Raw genomic sequence first — 20,962 nt, forward strand, 5'->3', positions numbered from 1 at the left:
TAAGGGGAAATGGCCTTCTGAAAAACAGCTTTATAATGTTTATGAGTAAAACACTTTTATTTAAAAGATGCAGAAAGGATCATTTTTAAAGCATTGCAGAGAACGCCTCAGCTCTCCACACAAAAATGGATTCTGTAGGCCAAAGATGGCAACTAATTTGAAATTTTCTTTGCAAATTGAATAATTTGCTTGACTGAAACGTGGTGATGTTGAGGTTAGGGTACCACCAGCAGTATCTTAATGAAAAGGTTGTTTCTTAGCCTAGGTCAGTTTCATTAAGAAAAAGTGCCCTTTTACTGATATGAAACAGCTTAAACAAATTTTCTAAGGTAACTGCAGGATTTAACTCATTTAATGAATTTTAATAAGAAATACATGATCAGTCAAAAACCTGAAAAAAAATGAATAACACTGAACTAATTTTAATGGAAATTAGCTCATTACCCTGCTGGCTTACATTTACTAAATGCTGAATTTTTGATGGAAAATTTGCCAGGCTGTGGGAAAATGGGAGGATCTTTAAATTAAAGATTAACTGTATTAGTAATATTTTTCTCCCTTAAATTAGCCTTAACTGGAGGCTTTTTAAAACCTTGGGCCTTTCTCCCCTTTGGGAAACTTAAAAAAAAAAAAAAATGATTTCCTCTATAGGAAGAATTTCTCACTGTCTCTGAAATACAGGAAGTAGTAAGGACATAAATCTCCTTTATTAGTCACAATCCTTTATAAGAAATGATCATTTAAGAGGTGGGAGGGTCTGTGCAAGTGGCCAGGTGAGTTTTCTGACTGCCAGCAGGGTACCAAAGGGACTATAAAAAAAATTATCTTTCTCACTTTCTCTTTTTTTTTTTCTCACATTCATGTGGTATGTGTGTACTTTTATTCTCCCTTTCTTTTTCCTTCTCTTTTTATTGCTTTTTTATCTTTTAAATTGTGATAAAATATATTATGTGTGACATAACATTTGCCATATTAACCACATCTTAAGTGTATAGTTGTTGTTTAGTCACTCAGTCGTATCCAATTCTTTGGGACCCCATGGACTGCAGCACACTAGGCTCCTTTGTCCTCCACTATCTCCCAGAGTTTGCTCAAATTCATGTCCATTGAGTCGGTGATGCCATTCAACCATCTCATCCTCTGTCGTCCCCTTCTCCTCCTGCCTTCAGTCTTTCCCAGCATCAAGGTCATTTTCAGTGAGTCAGCTCTTCACATCAGGTGGCCAAAGTATTGGAGCTTCAGTTTCAGCATCAGTCCTTCCAATAAATATTCAGGGTTGATTTCCTTTAGGATTGACTGGTTTGATCTCCTTAAAGTCCAAGGGACTCTCAAGCATAGTGTTAGGTATATTCAATTGTTGTATCTTATTTTTCAAGCAAACCAGAACAAAGCTTTTAGTAACTCAGAGCATGGGCATCTTTGCTGAAACAGGCCTTTAGTTCAAAATGGTTCCTAGTCCTTTTCTGTTACTTAAAGAAAAAAGAGAAATAGATAGTGTTTCTCCTGCATCTCTGTCATTTGTAGTAAATGTGGAATTTTCTATAAAATGCATGAAATTAATGATAGTTTTCAAAGCCAGAGTCACATGTTGTAGCAAGTACTTCAGTTAAAGAAAAAATCATCTCACATTCTGCAAATGGTAGTTCAGTATATCAAACAGACTATAGAGGCATATTGAAAGATTTAGTCCTATTTGAGGAAATTACTAGAAATCCCAAAAAGTTGTGTTGGCCTAATTCCAAAGTGAAGATATCATGATGGCATTCTCTGATTAAGTTGCTCTTCATTGTATTTTGAGCCCTTATTTGAAGTGGGGAGTTTTAAGAAAGTTCATCATCTTGTGCTCTATGAACATAATTATTATGTCATGATTTAAAAAAAAAAAAAAAAAAAAGCCTCTTACCAAACAACTCAAAAATGCATGCTAGAAAGTGGCTCTCCCTTCAGAGCTGCAGTAAATGTACTGGTATTCTTTCATTTGGGGTATCATGTGTCGGAAGTAGTTTCTGAAAAAAGCCACTTTGTGGAACTTTCTTATGATAAGGCATTATTGCTAACCAGTCATCACACAATTTGAAAATGTTCCTTTGCGGCACTGACATTGGCCACACAGAGTTTGCATCACCTGAGGTGAGACATTAGGTAACAACTGTTCCTTATGAACAACCAACCAACTCAATCCAATGATGTGCATAGAATGTTTTCTGGTTTCTCCTAAAGCAAGGTTCCTAACAATAAAACATTGGAGAGGGTGCAAAAATGGGAAATACTAAATATTTTCTGGGTTTTTACTTAATTGAGTGGGTATTACCTACAGTAGACATTGCTATTGTGTTTTTCTTTTTAACTGGTTACCCAGGTCTTTTATAAAATGTTCCCTAAATAGGGTGTTCAAATTTAGAAAATGAAAATGTAGACTTCCCAATTAAATTGAATTTCAGATAAACAAGTAATTTTTAATACAAATATGTCCTATGCAGTATATGTCTCATGCAGTCAGTATTCAGGACATAATAAAAAGTTATTCATTGCTTATCTGAAATTCATATTTAACTGGGCAACCATAGTCCTATAATTTATTAAAATTTTATTTAGTTGATATGTAAATTTGATTTAACTTTCAGTATGAAACTGGTTTTGTCTTCTCTCCTCTTCCATTTTTAAGCATCAGAATTTCTTGTTTAAGCTATTTATACTGTGTTTCTGTTTCTCCTCCCATCTAATTGTGCTTTTACATGAAGAATTAAAAATATATTTTAACTTTATTTCTTGTTCTAAAGAAGACAGATTTTAGAGATCTAACTCAGTTTTGTGCTTCATATTAAAGGCATTGAAATTTCCTTATTGGATGCATCTAAATTTTACCATTTATTCTCTTACTTTTTTCCTTTTTAAAATGCCCCTATTCATGTTTCAGTTAGCTTATAACTGTTACTTGAGGTCTTTCACTTTTATTGTCCTTAGAGTTAGAATTAAATAAATGTTTGGATTCGTACACAGACACATCAACACACTTCAATAAATGATCAGTATGGAAAATAGGTCAAGTTATTATAATAAATAAATTAAATAAATAAATTTTAATTCCATAAGAGAATTATAATATTCCACTTTCTATAAAAGTAGGGGAAATAAAGGCCAGAAATAAACTGAAATATAAAGCAAGTTTATTAGTATTTTAAAGAAAAAGTTCTTTTTTATGAATTTGCCTTTGTAAAAAGGACTATCAGCTCTGAAAGGCTTAAGAAAAAGCTATCTATATTCCTCATCCTATATCCCTGTGAGTGTAGGTGGTGAGACACCCAAAAGTAATCTTCTCAACAAACCAAGCCTGTCTTTCTTCTGTGATCTATTTTGGCCAGAATGATTTCAGAAAAAGAAAAATTCCAGAAATAAGGATTTAAAAGTTCTTATTTTGTTTGGGGGTATTTTATGTTAATTGCAATAGATTAGATTTCTTAGAGGTGTAATCCCTACAAAAATTTATTGTACATTTATAGTCATTTGACCCACATTAGTATAACATTTGACCTACATTATTTGACCTATGCTATTATAGCATTTGTGGAGCTCTTCCAATGAAGCCGAGCAGAAAACTGGAGATTAATCATGTAGAAATCATGATTTTATCAATTAGTTGGGCCAAATTGAGTATACCCAAAATAGTTGTTTTCTTTTCTTTCTTTATTCTTTTGCATTATTATTTACACAATTATCAAAACAGCAAACTGCCAACCAATTAAATCTTTAAAGAAGAATTACATATCTTTTTATGTAATTTATTTTTAATTGTAGAATAATTGCTTTACAGTGTTGTATTGCGAAATAGATATTTTCTGTTCATCTTCATTTAAGTGTTTATAGCATGATTGCTAATTTGCCAAAGGAACTCTAAGACTCACATAAGTTATTTATTTTTAAGGAAATCTATTCTGATACTATTTCTGCTACCTAAAATTGCTTACTCTGAAGCAAGCAGCTTCTTTCTGACAATGACTCAGAAAGTGAAGCTATTGCTTCAGAGATCGAAGCCTCTTTCTCACAACTCAGCATTAGACTTATTTCAGAAACTGCCATAATGGGCACAGTGAAGAAGTCCTGGGTCATGCCAATAGTCTGATGTCAGACTGAATAAAACAACCTCAAAAGAAGAGGAAGCCAACGTGCCAGTGATGACAGGTGGTCAAATTAAATGACCCTCTCTCCTTGTCTGATCTTAACCAATGTCCCTATTATGCCATTTCAGTTCTGGCACCATAACTGCCGAGAGGTCCCATGACTATACATTTTCCACAGGAGGAAAAATCATCTTTTAAGATAATGCCCCATGTGGAGATGAGAGCTCCATAAAAAGAAACCATTTTCAATACATCTGTAAATCTAAGAAACTCCCAGCACCTACCAAATGTAAAGCAGCAAATACTCAAAATCTATTCTGGCATTGCAGGAAGAAGAAAGAGGAGGATCACAGGGAAAGCAGAGGAAATCACTGAATGTTTTAACATTGTGAGAAAGTATAAAGGACATCTTTTCTCAAAAGAACCTTTGTTGGCAATTCCATGAAACAGCAAATAAATTTTATCCTTCAATGAAAATAATAGTTAATTGGCCAATAGGTCACAATGCTTTTCACTTTTATAATTATTGGTCAAATTGTTTTCACTGGCATTTGACAGAATGAGTCAAACAGATAAATATATTTATTTATCTGTAATTTTACTCTCAGCTGTTATCAAAAAGGATGTGATTAAATCCTTGCAATTAAATTATATTCAAGCCACACATTGAATAGAACTGTTTTAATAGTTGGAAAGAGAAATAAGAACATACATACAGATTATATGAGAAAGTAAGCCAATCCCACCCATCTCCTTAGGTAAGATAGTTTTTATACTTCAGCATTAAATTTAACTCTGTGTTCCAAGGAAAACTGAGGAATATGATGGCTTACATGCTTTCACTCTTTTCATAAAATGCAGCATCAGCTATTTACAACGTTTGTGTTGAGGTGCAATTAGTATTTAAATTAGTATTTATACTGTGCCTGAGTTGGATTGCTTCAGCATCTAGATAAGTGTGTGTCTAGTTTTCTGTGGATATTTCCTATAAATGGAAATAGTTGAAAACCATGGCCCATTCTATGCCAGTCCAAGTTTTAAAGGTAATAAGCATTACATGGCATATTTTCAACATTCCGTTTTTTGTTGGGCATTTTATCAGACACCACCTAATGTTAACATGAGTGAAATCATTGAAAGAGGGGAGAGATGGTATGAGAAGAAAGTAATTTTGTTCTGTATGCTAGATTGTGTTTTGGCTTGCTCAGATCAGTATATGATAAAATAATAACAATAAAGGAAAAAGGAATTAATCTGTCCTTTACCTTTAATTATCTTAAAGGTCATTCAGATCAAACAAAGTCAGTCCAACCGTCACACTATTTGTGATCATTGAAAGAGCTCAATGAGTTGAAACAATCCTGTCTTTGATGATACATGATTCACTCAATTAACAAACATTTTTAGCCGCTTCTTCATGAAAAACATTGTGCTGTCACTAGAGCAGAAGGATAATAAAATAGATATCTGCTGTGGAGAAGAAGTCAGTGGGAGAAACGGCTCATATGCAATTATAGTAGAATCTGATTCATGATATATGTATATACATTATTTATAAATTTAGGATTAATGAAGGTTTGTTGATTGATTTCTAACCACATAAAGCAGGTACATAAAGCAGAATTATTTGTTATGCTAATCAAAGGATATACTAATTAGGTATACTAATCAAACCTTTAAAAGTCTTAATTTCTGTCTATATTCTCTCTGTCTGTCCCTCTCTACCCACCTCACTGTTTCTCATTTTCTCCCTCTCTCTCTTCCCACCCCACCCACCCACCCACAGCCCCACCCACACCCACACCCACACCCACACCCACACACCCATACACACACACACACACACACACACACACACACACACACACACAGAGCTAAGGCTGTGCCACAGAAATCCCGAAGGATGACTCAGCCTTAGCTCTTGTAAAGTGACTGATCTTTTGCCACACAATTCCTCACCATCACTGGGCTTCAGAATCATCAGCTGCCAAATAAAGAAATATTCCTAGAATCATTAATATAATTCCAATAAAATCGGTCCCTTTGAAAAAAAATTGTGCAGCCAGACAGAATGTGTTGTTGTCGTTGTTGTTGTTTACTATTAACTTATATAAAGTACTTGCAGTTGTCTTAATATGCGACCTGTAAGTAGTAGTGGAATGTATTTTCAAAGTTCATATATTGTTTTCTTTATTGCAGGTTTCTTTTCTCCATGGAAAACCCCAAAGCCTGTAAGTTGAAATTCTTCTTCTTTATTACTAGTTATGATTACAATTCCACTAAATAAGATTTGAATTGGATAACCTCAAAATCTCTTCCTCCTTTGAGATTTTTGATGTCAAAAGAACAAATTCTCTGTGAAAAACTAACCTGTCTTACTTTCCTATAAAGATAGTTCTGTTTTTTTACATTTTTACAAAACAAGCATTAACACTGTTCAGTATGGTGTGCTGAAAATTCTTTAGAAACTTTTGTTTTCACCATCAGAAATACCATAGTTTCTTACTGCACTGAATTTTTAAAACAATACAAATTATAGACCCAGATGTCTTGACCTACAAATTAAATCTGATCCTCAAGAAATTTAGCTGTATATATATTTATGTTTATATTTACATTTTAATGCATATACAGCTAAATACGTGTGTGTCTGTGAAAAAATTTGTGTTTTTCCACCATACCTGACAGTCACTCAAAGTGGTGCCCTGAATTTTCAGAAACTGGTGATCTCTGCCATCACCTTGTCTCTCTGAGCCTAGTTTCTTTATCAGCTGTCCTGAAATGTTGATGCTAAAGTAGGAGACTGGTATTTTGCTAATCTTTTTGTGACACAAATTTAGCCAACTTGCCTTCCCAGCTGCAGATGATCTTTACTTGCCATTAGATTGAAACTAGTTTGTCCAAGTCTCAAGAGATGGGACTAGCTTTCTGGGGTCCCATTCTGTGCTGTGTTATAATAGCCGATCCTAACTGAGATGGCTAAAACCCACAAGTGGAAGAGAGCTGTGGCAAAGTGATTCAAGTTAACAACAAAAAAACAAAACAAAATAAACAATTAAAACAAAAAAAACCTCAAAATCTCAGGGAATCACGTCTTCCACCTATTTTTCTTTCCTCTCACAGTAAGTAGCTCAGACATCAGTGGCCTCTAGTTTGGCCGGTGAGTAGGGAATTCTTGGGTTAATTTTATGCTCCTTTTCTCCCCCTTTTACTGAAGGAATATTTAACTGCTTCATTTTCTCATTTTAGAAATGGACATAATATGATTTTGCATATGTTTCAAATGCAATAACTGGCTTAGTTAAATAACATGGCTTTAAAATTATTTGAAGACATGTGAAAATAAAATATTATTGAACCCTGGAGTATGCCTGAGGTCCAGATTTCTCTCAAAGAGAGATGAGAAAACTGGGAGCTGGTGATGAGAGGCCCATGCTCTCAGAACTTGCACACCAAGCATTGCCTCATTTGGGATTCAGCTCATCTGGTCCACAGAGAATATCAGATGAGAAAACTAGTCTTCCTTGGGCCTAGTTAAACTACTTAGTGATACATGTGATTTTGAAAAGAAGTATTTAAAAATATTTAAAATGAAATTTGTTTTGCCTTGACCAAAATCTGAATAATTCCTTCCTTTCACCACCAGAGTTAAAAATCTGTGTTCTGTGATTATACATGTCTTTATCTAATTTACAAGGAATCTTGCAACCTCATCATGGTGCTACAATTATGTAATCTACTGATTTCCTTATATGTACCACATTTACACAAATGATGCCATTTGGCATAATTATAGTATCTGCTGTCATTACACTAATTACATCCACACTCAATAATTCCAAAAATGGGTTTTCATAGAACTCAGTTTAAAATTAATCCTAAATCCAGGCGTCCCTCCAAAAGGTAGGACTTGGACTTCTCGGTCCTAAGCTAAATGAAGATAGAGGACTGACAGTGTAATGTCCTCCATGGATCTACCAGAAACTCTTCAGATTAGGGACTCTGGTGACAAGCCATGTGTACAGTTGTTTAGGGTGCAGGCTCTGAAGGCTTACTGCCTGTGTTCAAACTGTGCTTCTCCTTACTAGCTAGGTTGCCTTCAACTAGCTGCTTAAGCTTTCAGTATTTCAAGTTCATCTATAAAATGGGGATAATAATAATATTCCTCTCATGGTTATCATAAAGAGTCTATGACTTAATCCATGTAAGGTGCTTAAAGCAGAGCCTCTGACATGCTCAAAAATATCAGATACTATCATTCTAGAAAGCAGACCTTCCATGAAAAAACTCTTAATAAATTAATCACTCAATGAATGAACATAGTTTGCAAAACTATTTACTTAAACAAATATATAAATACATATCCACAGTATTTGGATTTATACACTCTCTTCTTTGAGAGTGTATTTGTATTTATGCACTCTCTCCTTTAAGAGGATTGATGACATTTTTAATCAGGATGAGGAAATGTTATCCTGAGTGAGATCACCCCTTCTCCTGGTCCTATGTCACTTCCTGACCCTCTTCTGTCCTACTGATCCACATCTGAAACTAATCCACATCAAGATAATCACTTCTGTTTAACAAGTAATACACTAATTGTAGTGAGTTCTTATTCTCTTCATCTGGAAGGAATCCAAGTTCATTCTTTAAGTACTGAATCAAGCCAAATGTCTTCATCTCCCAGCCCTGCCCTAAAATAGTAAGGAAGTGTGTTTAGACTATCCCAGCTTCTACAGGTAGCAAGCGGTTTCTAGTTTTCATGGGGAGGACAACTTACCTTGTTCACAAGCTCTCTATTCCCAATGTGCATCCTAGAATCAGAAGGTGGGTTTAAAAAAATTGACCACACCATGATTGATTTTTTTTCTGTTTTACTCTTTGACATCCCATCGTGGATTATATGTCCACTCTGTCCACTGCTATCTCAGTGACTATACTTTCATACAGTTAAAACAAAACATTCACTCATTCATCAAGGAGAATAGAAATACAAGTCTTCTCCCAGATAAAGAAAATAATTTTGTTTCCATTTTTCCTTACTCTAGTGAAGTGTTTATAAATATTGGCATAGGTAAGGACACGGCTAGGACTGGAAAGTTCCAATCAGAAGCCTTGTTGACAGGTAAACACCTGGAAGGTAACACAGCTCTTCAGAGGTCAAGGCCAGGAAGACATTAGGTGGAGTAAGGAATTGGGGTAAGAATCTAGGTGGTTCATGAATATTGAGAGGAACAAGTGAGCACAAGGTAACCCAGCTGGAAAGCAAAAGTGCAGAGACCAAGGTATCTAAGAAAGTATTGGGAAGTCAATAGAGTTGCTCAGTCATGTCAGACTCTTTGCGACCCCACGGAGTGTAGCTTGCCAGGCTTCTCTGCCCATAGCATTCTCCAGGCAAGAATACTGGAGTGGGTAGCCATTCTCTTCTCCAGAAGATCTTCCCAACCCAGGAATGGAACCCATGTCTCCTGCATTGCAGGCAGATTCTTTACTGTTTGAGTCACCAGGGAAGCCCTTAATACCTATGGCTGATTCATGTTGATGTTTGGCAGAAATCAACATAATTCTGTAAAAGCAATTATCCTTCAATTTAAAAACTAAAAAAAAAAAAAAAAAGATGCTGTCAGATCAGCACATCAGCTCCAGTGAGCAGGGGTAGGGAGTGGGGATGTGTGATCCCACAGCAGGGGGTTTCCACCAGGGTCTTCTAGGTCTGAACTTCAAATGACTTGATAAGAGGGTGAGGAATGAAGGACTATGAGTCTGCTTTTTCAGTAATTTCATGGGCACTGTGATTATCTGCTCTACAGTCTTACAAATCCCTGACAGAGTGCCTCGAGGGTTGATTAATGTCACAGCAAGACACTGTGAATGCTTTACTAAGCATGAACTGGACTCAACAAATTTCTCCATCTCCGTGCTGTAGACATTGTAGAATTTTTCTATCTGCCACAGAAACTTTCCTAAATAGTGTCAAAAGCATTATTTATTTTGTAGTGTTAAGAATGTTTTTTAGAATACTAATATTTCACCTGAAGCATATTTGCTACAGTGACTGTACATGAACAATATATATACTAACAAGACTTATGGGAGAATCAGATAACCCTCCGTGGATGATAGGAGAAATAAATAGACATTTGCTGAAGCCCTTTGATGACAAGTGGGATACTCAGCAATTCAGACCATATTTCTAATTTATTTACTTTTTAGAATTAAGTATCTTATGTTTGAAAACAGAAGGGAGAAAGTCACAGCCAAAATGCACCCACATGCCTGAAGTCAGTTAAAATGAAAAATAAAAAAAGAATATGCCTTTAGCCATAGTGTAGGTCTTCCTGTCAGAGCACAGGCACAGAGAATGGATGACCAAAGGAACCTACAATGGCTTTCTAGGCAAATTTTACTTTCAAGTGAATTATGAAGTGCATATTTAAAGATTTTTACCAAATGGGAGCAAAAGGTCACTGAGTAGAAAATTAGCCAGGACTCTAAGCAAATTTACCAATTATTCCCCTCAATGTATTATTATGTTAAAGGAAAAAAAGGACTCCCATTATAGTTATAGATTTGTCTTTGACCCAGGGTCGGGCACTGACAGCTGCTGGACCTCTCTGTGCTCCTAGAGATCATGTTTAATATTAGGGAGTTGAACTCAGCTAGGGGTTTTCCATCTTTGTTAGTTATAGAACCTTTGTTCAAATGAAATCTTGGTCAGTAGCCCATAAAGAAAACAAATTAAAATGAAGCCAAGTGTCTTAGTTTCTTCTGAAAGCTATAATAAAATAGATTGGTGTCTTATAAAAACAGGAATATATTTCACATAGTTCTGCAAGCCAAAAGTCTGAGATGAAGGCACCGGAAGATTCATTGTTGGTGAGAGCCCACCTCCTAGACAGCCGTAACCTCACCTGGCTCTTGGGACTACAGAGTTCTCTGGGGTTTCCTCTATAAAGGCACCAATTCCATTCATGAAAGCTTCAGCTTCATGACCTAATTATCTCCCCAAAGCTCCACCTCCTAGTAGTGTTACCATGGGTGTTAGAATGTCAATATATGAATTTTAAAAAAGCTCAACTATTCAGGCCTTATCTCCAGTAGTACTGAGAGAAAGGTCAGTGACCCATTCCTTGCCCAGTTTGCTGAGTGGTCCAACCCCTGCCACAATCCTAGGTACATAAGTGGGTCACAGGGACCTTTGTGTTACATGCTATCTCACATCCTCTCCAGCTTTAAAACATATATTGTTGATAGGTGACAGCTGGCATTGAAGCCCTAACCAAACAATAGCTGTTATGAAAACAAAAGCAGTGACAGTACAGTAGAGACTAGAAAGTTATGATCCTGCCAAGCTCAAGTGTGTATCAAAACTGGTCTTCAAGAAAGAACAGGTGACCATATTTTATTGATTTCGTCCATTCACTAAATTTGCATTTTCTGAGTACTTGCTGTGTGTTGATAATGCAACAATGAGAGAGACTATGTCCCCTACATTCTCTGTCCCCAGCATCATCTATGTGCAGAGACAAAGGTGGACTTGCGATTACACTTGAGTGTGAGGGGTAGGTAGTGGGTACCGTGGGAGCACCCAGGAGGGACAAGTAACCAGATCAGGAATGGTCAGTGAAGGCCTTCTGGGGGAGGAGTCTCATCTGAATCTAGTAGCCAGGTATAATGAAGATGAGAGATGGAAGAGTGCAAAATAGGTAAACTTTGCAGGCAGAAAAAGAAATAAAAATGCAAGGGAGAGAACCTGATGGGTTCTAGGGAATGAGAGGTGGGACCATCAGTGGAGATGAGAAAGAGGATCAGCTGGAGAGCCGCCATGCCCACTAGAAAGGGGCGTTTATCCTGAGGACTACACTCACTTAGTGCAGAATTTCAAACAAGAGGGTACCCTAATCTCATTCTACACACAACAGGTTTAGTCAAAGCGGAAAAGCTGAAGTTGAGTTTGAAAGAGAAATCAATTGGTTGTTTAAGTTGGTCGTGTAAACAGGTGATCTTGGTGAACGTGGCTTTCTCCTTGATAAAAAGAAATGAGTCCCCACCTTACCTCACAGGGCTATAGTGACAATCAAAGAAGATAATGTAAATGAAAGAGCTTGGTGAACTAAAAAGTACTCTACAGATTGTGAATAAATCATGATGGTGGCAGCAGCAGCATTTTGGAGAAGAAACCACTAGATCAGCAGTAAATGAAGCTTCATAGAAGACTTTGAACAATTCAGAAACCCCAAAGGGTTGTATAATTACTTATCAACCATGAGGAAAGTGATTGAATGTTCAAGTATAGGAAGTGGTTTGGATGTGTATAGGTGTCAAGTAAATACCTGCAGACTATTTTCTTCTTCAGTAAAAACGGTGTCATGAATTGGAGCCATCTTAGAAAAGGAACAATACCATATAGTTATAAGCACTTACAGGTAAATTATCCTGAAATACATACAGTGTCTTATTTTATAGGAAGAAAAAAAAAACAGATTCAGAGAGATTAAGTGATTTGCTGAAAATTACTAGCTGGTAGGTGACAAGGTTATGAAAGTTTGCATTCACAAGTCAAGCAACGCATGTATTTATAACCATCTATGGTGCTTTATTATATAGAAATATAATTTTTTCTTTCAAGGCACTTATACCAAAGTTTTGAATGTTTTGTAAAAGAAAAGTCTGCAGGACAAGGAAGTCGAACTTAAATGTGAGGGCTGTGGTATTTGACAAGGGAAACAGCAAGAAAGAGTTCATTATCAGTCATCTTCTCTGTTCTCTTTGGCTTTACAGATAATGGACCGATGGGAGAACCAAGGCAGTCCTCAAACGAGTTTATCTGCTCCGGCCATACCACAGAACCTGCCCTTCCCGCCCGCCCTTCACAGGAGTTCCTTTCCTGACTCAACAGAGGCCTTTGACCCAAGGAAGCCTGACCCATATGAGCTCTACGAGAAATCGAGAGCCATTTATGAAAGTAGGCGTAAGTGAAAGCCACATAAAACAAGAGCGTATTACAAATAGCTGAAGCCCTGCCGGGGGATTTATTGAGGCTGGAATGATCTGGTGTGATTTTATGTTTTGACGTTCAAAACCTATCTCTAAAGTAAAGCCAGCTGATCTAAACTTTTCCTTAAAAAAGAAAAAAAATCTATGTCAACTCAAAAAGAGCTCATATCTTTTGAGTTTAAATTTTGTTTCCTCCTTTTCTCCCTAAATCCTTTAAGAAAATCAGGAATGTAGGGTGAGAAGGGGACAAAGGGTAGGCAGTAGGGAAAGAGACGACTAGCTTTATTTAAGCCACCAGATAATAAGAAGAAATAGTTAGGATTTTTATGTTTAATCTGATCTTAGTCTGAAGCATAGATTTTCTTAGAGCATGAATGCAGTCACTGAAGATTTTAGGAATGTGATTAAAATGTCAACCAAGTCCTTCCAACTCATGATGGTGAAAGTAATGGTTCTAAAAGCAGCAGAGAGCAGGTGCCAATCATTTCTACCTGAAATTTCTGCTTCTTGTTTAATGCACTGGGGTCCATTTGAAAGTTGAGTCATAAAATCTCATGTTGGCACTTGTCACCCTATTTAAAAGTCTTCCAAAATTATTTCACTGTACTTTATAAATATTAGAAAACAGAGGTTTTTAATATTGCATATGCATTCACTGAGCCACTTTCCACCACCTAACAGATCATCTCTTTTTGAACATTAAAGAACAGGAATCCAAATGGCTTGAATGTATAATCTATGAAGGAAATACACAGTATGATATGAACTTGAGTAATGGCTTGAGAAAACTAGCCTAGAGAGCAGGGTTTGGTTCCTGGGGCTCCTGTTTACAGTCTGCTGACTTCCTTTGTTTCGGTATTCCACCAATGTCTTCTTTCCACCTTTATCATCTGAAGCATGAATAGCAAGTTTTAAATTGTGTGTGATCTCAGAGGATCTCAAATCTGCTTACTCTTTGATGAGCTCAGAGGCTGAGAATTACATGCCCAGCTGGTAAGGGGGAAAGTAGACATAATACCCTTTCCCCATCCTCTACAACTCTCTGTAAAAGTAATTTTACTTGATGAACTAGTTAGGACAGCAGGCCATTGAGAAATCACTCTCATCAAAATGAACCTCCCCCCTGCCACCACCACCCCTGCCACTCTTTTAAAAATAATTGGCTGTGTCAGTGCTGTTGTATTTTACTTTTCTCCTTCTGGCTGAACAACTAAAATGTTTTTAAGGACTCTGTAGTTAGAATGTCTTTGCTCTGATAGAATAAAGAATTTTTTTTCGCTGTATAATACAGACTATGAATTCATAGTGTTAACGGTCATTATACTGAAAAAATAGAAACAATTTCAACACAGTTCTTAATACTTTTTCTACTTCAGTAATCAAGTACTTATTAAATGCCTACTTGACCTTTTTAGCACCATGAGGAGACACCCAAGTTGAGCTCTATGTCCTGTTCTCACTAACTGGGAGATAAGAAAAATAAGTGTAAATGAGTAGAGATCAGGATATAGGAGAAGTCCTAACTCAGAAGGTGGAACATATCCTCCTGTCCTTGCTTGCTGAATTTTGTGGTTACCTTTAGGGAACTTCAAGAGATGCTTCCTTCTGTTTTTGCCCCTTCATTAGTCATTTGCTTCCATCCTTTTGTGGTTTCCTGACCAATGCAAGCTTTATTATTCAAGACAAAGGCAGTGTTGTTGTTTATTCTGTATTTTCTTTATGGTGTCTAATGCTCTTTGTGGAAAGGAATGGTGCATGACCTTCTTTTAACCCTGAACAAATTCTGATTTCTTTATCCAGCCCCTGCAATGGTCCTTCTGTTCATTGCCTTTCCACTCCTCACCTGTGACAAACCTCGCAAACCAATCCGCCTTAACCTCCATGACTTTCTTTTTCAGTCCTCCTCTGGGAGCTCTATACCCCTTTGTGTGTGCGGCCACTTGAACAACAAACATCCTGACTGCCCGCCCCATGCCCCTGCACTCCCATCAGAGCCAAGCCTATGCCTCTGCTGGGACCTCTTTCATTGCTGCTCCCCCCCACCTCCCCACTGCCTCTGTCTTGTTTTCTCAGCTCTCTCTAATGTTTCCAAGGACACAATGATGTTTTCAGGTCACAACTTTTAAGAGCCAAAAGAGCCATTTTCTTTCCCATCCTTCTCTCTCTGTTCTGTTATTTTGTAACACTAAATGGAGTGTGAATGAAACACAGAAATCATGTCAAGGTAAGAAAAGCTCTGCTCTGAAGATTAAGGAAATCAAAGGGAAAAGAAAAAAAAAATAGCACCACTTTCTCTGATCTCTGGATAACTGATCAATTCACTTTGCTTTTCTCAGCTTCACATAGACCTTTGCCCTGTATCCATATCCTGTTTCCAAGTGTGAAAAAGTCTCATTATCTCTTTTAATTTTTTAGAAAAATGCCAAAAATACATTCTTTTAATGAACGAAGGGAAAGCTCAGTCTATTTCTCATCATCTTCTAATAGTTTTGATGTTTTTTAACCATTATAAAAGGTATGCATCCAAACAAAAGGCCCATATTGAGCCACTCTGTTCTTTTGAATTACATGCATAATATTTAGGTGGGACTCCTTTTATTCTGTACCTCTGAACTGTTTCCTAGGAGAAAAATCAGTGGGACCAAGGAAAGTATGGAAGGGAATCCTAACCAAAGTGTCTAAACCAAGTCTTTTCACATTTTCTTTGACCTGTAATGATCTCATGGTATCCTCTTTTACAATGAAATCTGATGCTGAGCAGATTTTTTTTTAATTCATGTTTAAAACTGGGTTGCAGTTACCAAATAAAAGAGTGTACCTGCATCCACAAGCTTCTACTCTACAGAGCTATAGAATGTTTATTACATCCAGTCTGTCAAGAAGTATTTGGATTCAAATTACTAATCCCCTGCAAATGATGGAAACTTATCAAATGATGTAAATGGTGTTGCGCCTCATTTGGCTCATAATTATATTATGCTGACATTTTAATGTGCATGCACAGGACATCTTAATAAAGATGTTTTCCTGGGAGGAAAAATACTGTGATTTTAAATAAACAAAGACAACCGTAGGATACTAGAGCCACAGGAAACAGAACATGGCATGTACATGCTTATGAAAGGAAAAGCTAGAAACACCTCTTGTCCTCATAAGATCTTCTTATGATGACATGGGACTTGAGAAAAAGAATATTCTTCCATCTGGCAGGCCAGGCAATGCCTCTGATTGCAGAGCATCAGGCAGAGTGCCCAGAGGCGGCAGCCCCAGGCTCCGCATCAATCAACAAGACTGTATGAAGCACAGTGTGTGTCTGGAACTCTGCTGGGCACTCCACGAGAGAAAAATCACAAGACATAATCTCCACTCACATGAAGCTTACAGTAAAATTGGGGACACAAACATAGGAAAGCAATTCCTGAATGACATTGTATTATGTAACAGTGAATAATTATCTGTATTTTAACATGCAAAATGTTTCAACTGATACAGACAATAGTTTAAATATAATTAGACAATTAGACCCATTGTTTTTCATTCCATGTTCAGAACTGATATTTAATCAGAAGAATGTCTTGCATTAAACATCTTTTAATTATCAAAATCTCATTAGTTCTTCGGAGAAGGCAACGGCAACCCATTCCAGTGTTCTTGTCTGGAGAATCCCAGGGATGGGGAAGCCTGGCGGGCTGCCGTCTATGGGGTCGCACAGAGTCGGACATGACTGAAGCTACTTAGCAGCAGCAGCAGCAGCATTAATTCTTACCGGCAAGCTCTACGCAAAAAGAAATATTTTCCTGATTAACTTTATTCCACATAAGCTTATAAACATGGTAGAAGAACCATGCCTAAAAAGTCCCAAGAGAAATTTTGACCAGTGGGGTTTCCGGGTTTTCATGTTAGTTTTTCAAGTGCTATGTTAGCTTTTCAAGACACCCTATATTATTACTGGAAATTCCCAGAAAACAGCAAAAATCTACCCACCCCCATCTCTATCCAAGACTTTTAGATAAGTCTCACTTTCCTTTGTGTAACAGTCTCTGTTGATAATTGACTTCTCGCTGTTTCCATTACTTGGATTTTTTTTAATTGAAAGCAGAGGAAAATACCCACCGTTATGTAATGAGATAAGCCATGCTATTTTTAACTTTTCCCTTCTCTGCCCTTTTCCCATAAATCTCATGAAAGAAGGACTTTAATTTTCTTTGCAGTCACAAGATGAAGGGCTTGAATTGTCTCGGTTTGTACGCGAACATTCTAAATGTTGGGCTCCCTACACCATTTCTGACTTTGAGGGGAAAAGACTATTTCTAAAGATCCTTACTGCCTTCTGCCCTCCCATCTCCTCCTCCCATTTGTTCTCTATATGTGTTTACATCATTGTTTCAACCACATATTTCTAATATGATAGGAGACAGTTTGTAATGCCCTACTTACCCGAAGACCATCTAGGGTGACTATGCATGCCATTTGCCTGGGAGAGTCCTACTCTGTGTTGTCCTGGTATAATTAGTAGCTCCGTTTAACACTGAAGATTGTCCTCATTGAATGATAACTTATATAACTTTCCTTTACTACATAGTCTGTTAAAGAGATAGACATCATCACTGTCCAAGAAAAGCATATATCTAAATATACAGGCTGTGAATACAAATTTTAAAGCCTAATCAGATAAATAATTTCTTTCAAACTGATTTATTTGGCTTCCTGAGGTTTTGTCCATACATCTTTTATCCCTAATTTGAGGTAAAGATGTATGTAGTGCCTGGTCTTGGTAGCCAAACACCCAGAGAACTCCTTCCATACACAGAAAACTATGCAAATGTGCAAATCCAGAGCATGACAAACTAAGTAGAAAAAGTAGGTGGTGAGGCTTCACTAATCTAAGTGAAGAGAAGTTCTCATTCTTATCACAGAGAATAAATCAGATTCATCATCGCAATAATCACAGGACCAAAAAAGAGTTAACTTTGTCTGTCTTTCTGCTCCTATGACAGACTGTACTCACATAACTGCAGAAAAATGGCCATACTGGCTCCTCTTTTTAATGCAAGGGAATACAAAGTGCTTCCCAAAGAAATGAGTGTGGCTCACTTTGGAATCTTACAAAATAAGACTGTGATCATGCCAAGGAACGTGATAATTTATGAATGAGAGCCATGTCCTGCTACTTCATTTTTCTCTAATTCAGACTTATTTTAGAGTCTGTCCCCTCACCTCATGGGGCCATTTCTTGAACACACTCCACACTGCAATCTCAGAAGCTGGAGCAGGCAAGCCAGTGAAAACAAAAAGAGACAGAGAAGAAAACCCCTTGTTCCCTGAAACTCTTCCCTCATGATTCTGTCCCTTAGTAGGAACCCAAGGTGAATTATGACTGAAGTTGTTCAAACTTTTTTCTCTTCACATTGAACCTTGGTTATTAGAAATAAACAATTTATGAGGTACAACATGTCCATACTCCTTTGCAGTAAGACATCACTCAAACATAGGACTGTAAAAGAGTGAGGGTTCCATATAGTATAATGTGCCTTCTGGTAGGACCTCCTTACAACATAAATTCCTCTGGAATTTCTTCAAAATGAGCTCACACAATCAGTTTTTCTTTCGAGAAATGAGGAAGCATTAATCCGTAATAAGCAATGAGTTTTGTGCTGAAGGTAGCAATCAAGAGTAACCACAGGCCAGTTAAAGAGCATAATGAAGGAAGGCTACAAGACTGTTTTTAGTACTATATTTGAAAAGACATTATAATTCATAGCTGATCAAAAATGGACCATTGTGTTTTTCACATCTATGGCTTTTATCCTGCACTTTTGTTGTTCATTGTGGAGTTCTTTAGGGATTGTAATGCATGTGTAATTCATAACATCTTAAATGGGTGGTTGTATTTCTAAACTATCTTCTTTTTTTCTGCTCCTCTTTCCTTGTTATTAGTGAGCAAGGGTTGTAGTTAGCACTGTCTCCCATCCTAGTGGCAAAGCCATTTGGAAAGCTGGGGTAGTGTAAAAATATTATTCACTGCAACACATCACTTGAGACCCTAAATGGAAACCAATGGTGTGACCACAGCACACAAGATAGATGCACAAGATGCACTGAGCTCAGAACCAGAGCTCCACAGCCCGTGCAAGCGCTTCTGCTTGAGCCTTCTTGTCTCCAGTCTCCTTTGCCCTTGTGACTAAATATTCAATACAGTCAAACTGGAAACACCAATAGTTTAGGGAAGGTTTAGATAAAGTGATGGCTTCCATAGCAGCAAGCAGCTATTCAGTAATCATAAACAGCTACCTTGGTTTCTAGAACATCCACATGTCTGAACACAGCTAGATCAAGCCCTGGCCACATGTGCTTGGAGATTGCTGGTGTCCAGTGGCCTATGGATAGTACAGTACCACCCACAAATGTTCTCTGGAACACTATCTTATTTTAGTGAAAAATCAAAATAAGATGATATGTAAATGTTCAGACACTTTTACCAGTGACTGTAACATTAGAATCATAAAAAGACCAGAAAAATTTAATAGCATCATCATTTAAAATATCCTCTATTGGGACTTTCTTGGCAATGCAGTGGTTAGCACTCTATGCTTCCAATGCAGGGCATGCAGGTTCGATCCCTGGTCAGGGAACTATGATCTCATATGCCACACAGCACAGTCAGAAATAAAATAAAATTTACAAAGATAAAAAAACACTTCATGAGGGAAATGAGCATTAAAAAAAGTCTGCAACTGTACAGTGAAGGTTAATTTCCTGTACTTTGTTCAGGAAAATCATTATTGCTGTCTTTACTATAATTTATGTTATGGTTTAATCTGTGGAAAAAAATTGCCTTTCAGCTGGAGTTTCTGATATATCACATTGTGCATCACTTTGCAGTTAGAGTATGTTGGTAAAGGAGTCAGTAAATCCAGTTAAGTGTGCTTGCTGTTTTTCATAAGTAAATTTTATTTTGGAAATCTAATTTCAAAAATAATATTTTTCAGTAACTTTGTAAATAACTATGGTATTATATTTCTAACAGGTTCCTTTTAATAGAGAAAGAAATAGCTAAGTAATAATGATAGTGAAATAAAAGCTAGGTTGGAGATACGTTTTTCCCCTGTATTTTAGAAATTAGATTCAACCTGATAGTTTATAAATTCATTTAATTCACTAGTTTAAAACTTAATGCTCTGGGACTCAGACAGGGGATAAAAGGGGATGGAAATTCGAGAAGTAAATTCTAAAATCAGTCCTTGATTGAAAGTTAGTTTGTCAAAGCATTTTGGTGGTAGCACAAGTTGACAATGTAACCCAAAGTACTTTCATGATTAAAAATAAGACCATCGGGGCTGCAGTAAACTGAGTGTAATTGCTGGATGGCAAGTAGGTCCTAGTGAGATTATGATAGTATAAAGATTATGATGTCACTTTTACAACTAATGGAAATGTTTAGAAGGGCACGATCTTCCATCCCTGTTATAGCTCTATCTTTATGATTAAAGAATATTTCTCAATTCATAGTCCTAAGCAGTTACACTAAACAGAGAGGTTTTTTAAAAAATAACAGTTTTGCTGGAGAGCTAATTTCCTGTGAAAATGCAGATTGCCTAGCAGGGAGTTTCCTTCTCCCCACAGCGAGTGAGACTAGCTGTGCAGGGTACCCTGGGGAAGCCTTGTCATCGCCCTCAAGAGGCTTCTATTTCATTTTCAGTGTTGAATAGTGAAGCAAACAAAGCTCAGTAAGAAAGCAATCAGAACTTGGTCTTCTAATTTTTTAATTTTAATGATAAAATACCCATTTTTTTCCATAGTATTTCGTATGCACATTATAGAATATATATAGTATTTTACACTCATGT

At 36.9% G+C, this 20,962-nt stretch overlaps 1 protein-coding gene across 4 annotated transcripts in view; it reads left to right on the plus strand.

The window, feature by feature from the left end:
- The window catches only part of MAGI2 (membrane associated guanylate kinase, WW and PDZ domain containing 2), a 1,446,920-nt gene that overhangs the window by 1,241,525 nt on the left and 184,433 nt on the right, over positions 1–20,962 (plus strand). For all 4 annotated transcript variants that reach the window (XR_014067178.1, XM_081535656.1, XM_081535657.1 and 1 more), the window contains exons 11-12: positions 6,318–6,349; positions 12,900–13,089. Coding sequence is in view for 3 of the 4 variants with exons in the window: in XM_081535656.1 (XP_081391782.1) it covers positions 6,318–6,349; positions 12,900–13,089 (222 nt within the window). In the remaining variant the exon portion in view is untranslated. The remainder of the gene's footprint in view (positions 1–6,317; positions 6,350–12,899; positions 13,090–20,962) is intronic.

The sequence above is a fragment of the Giraffa tippelskirchi genome, chromosome 10 (genome assembly GCF_054371585.1).
Source record: "Giraffa tippelskirchi isolate mGirTip1 chromosome 10, T2T-mGirTip1v1.2.pri, whole genome shotgun sequence".
Lineage (NCBI taxonomy): Eukaryota > Metazoa > Chordata > Mammalia > Artiodactyla > Giraffidae > Giraffa > Giraffa tippelskirchi.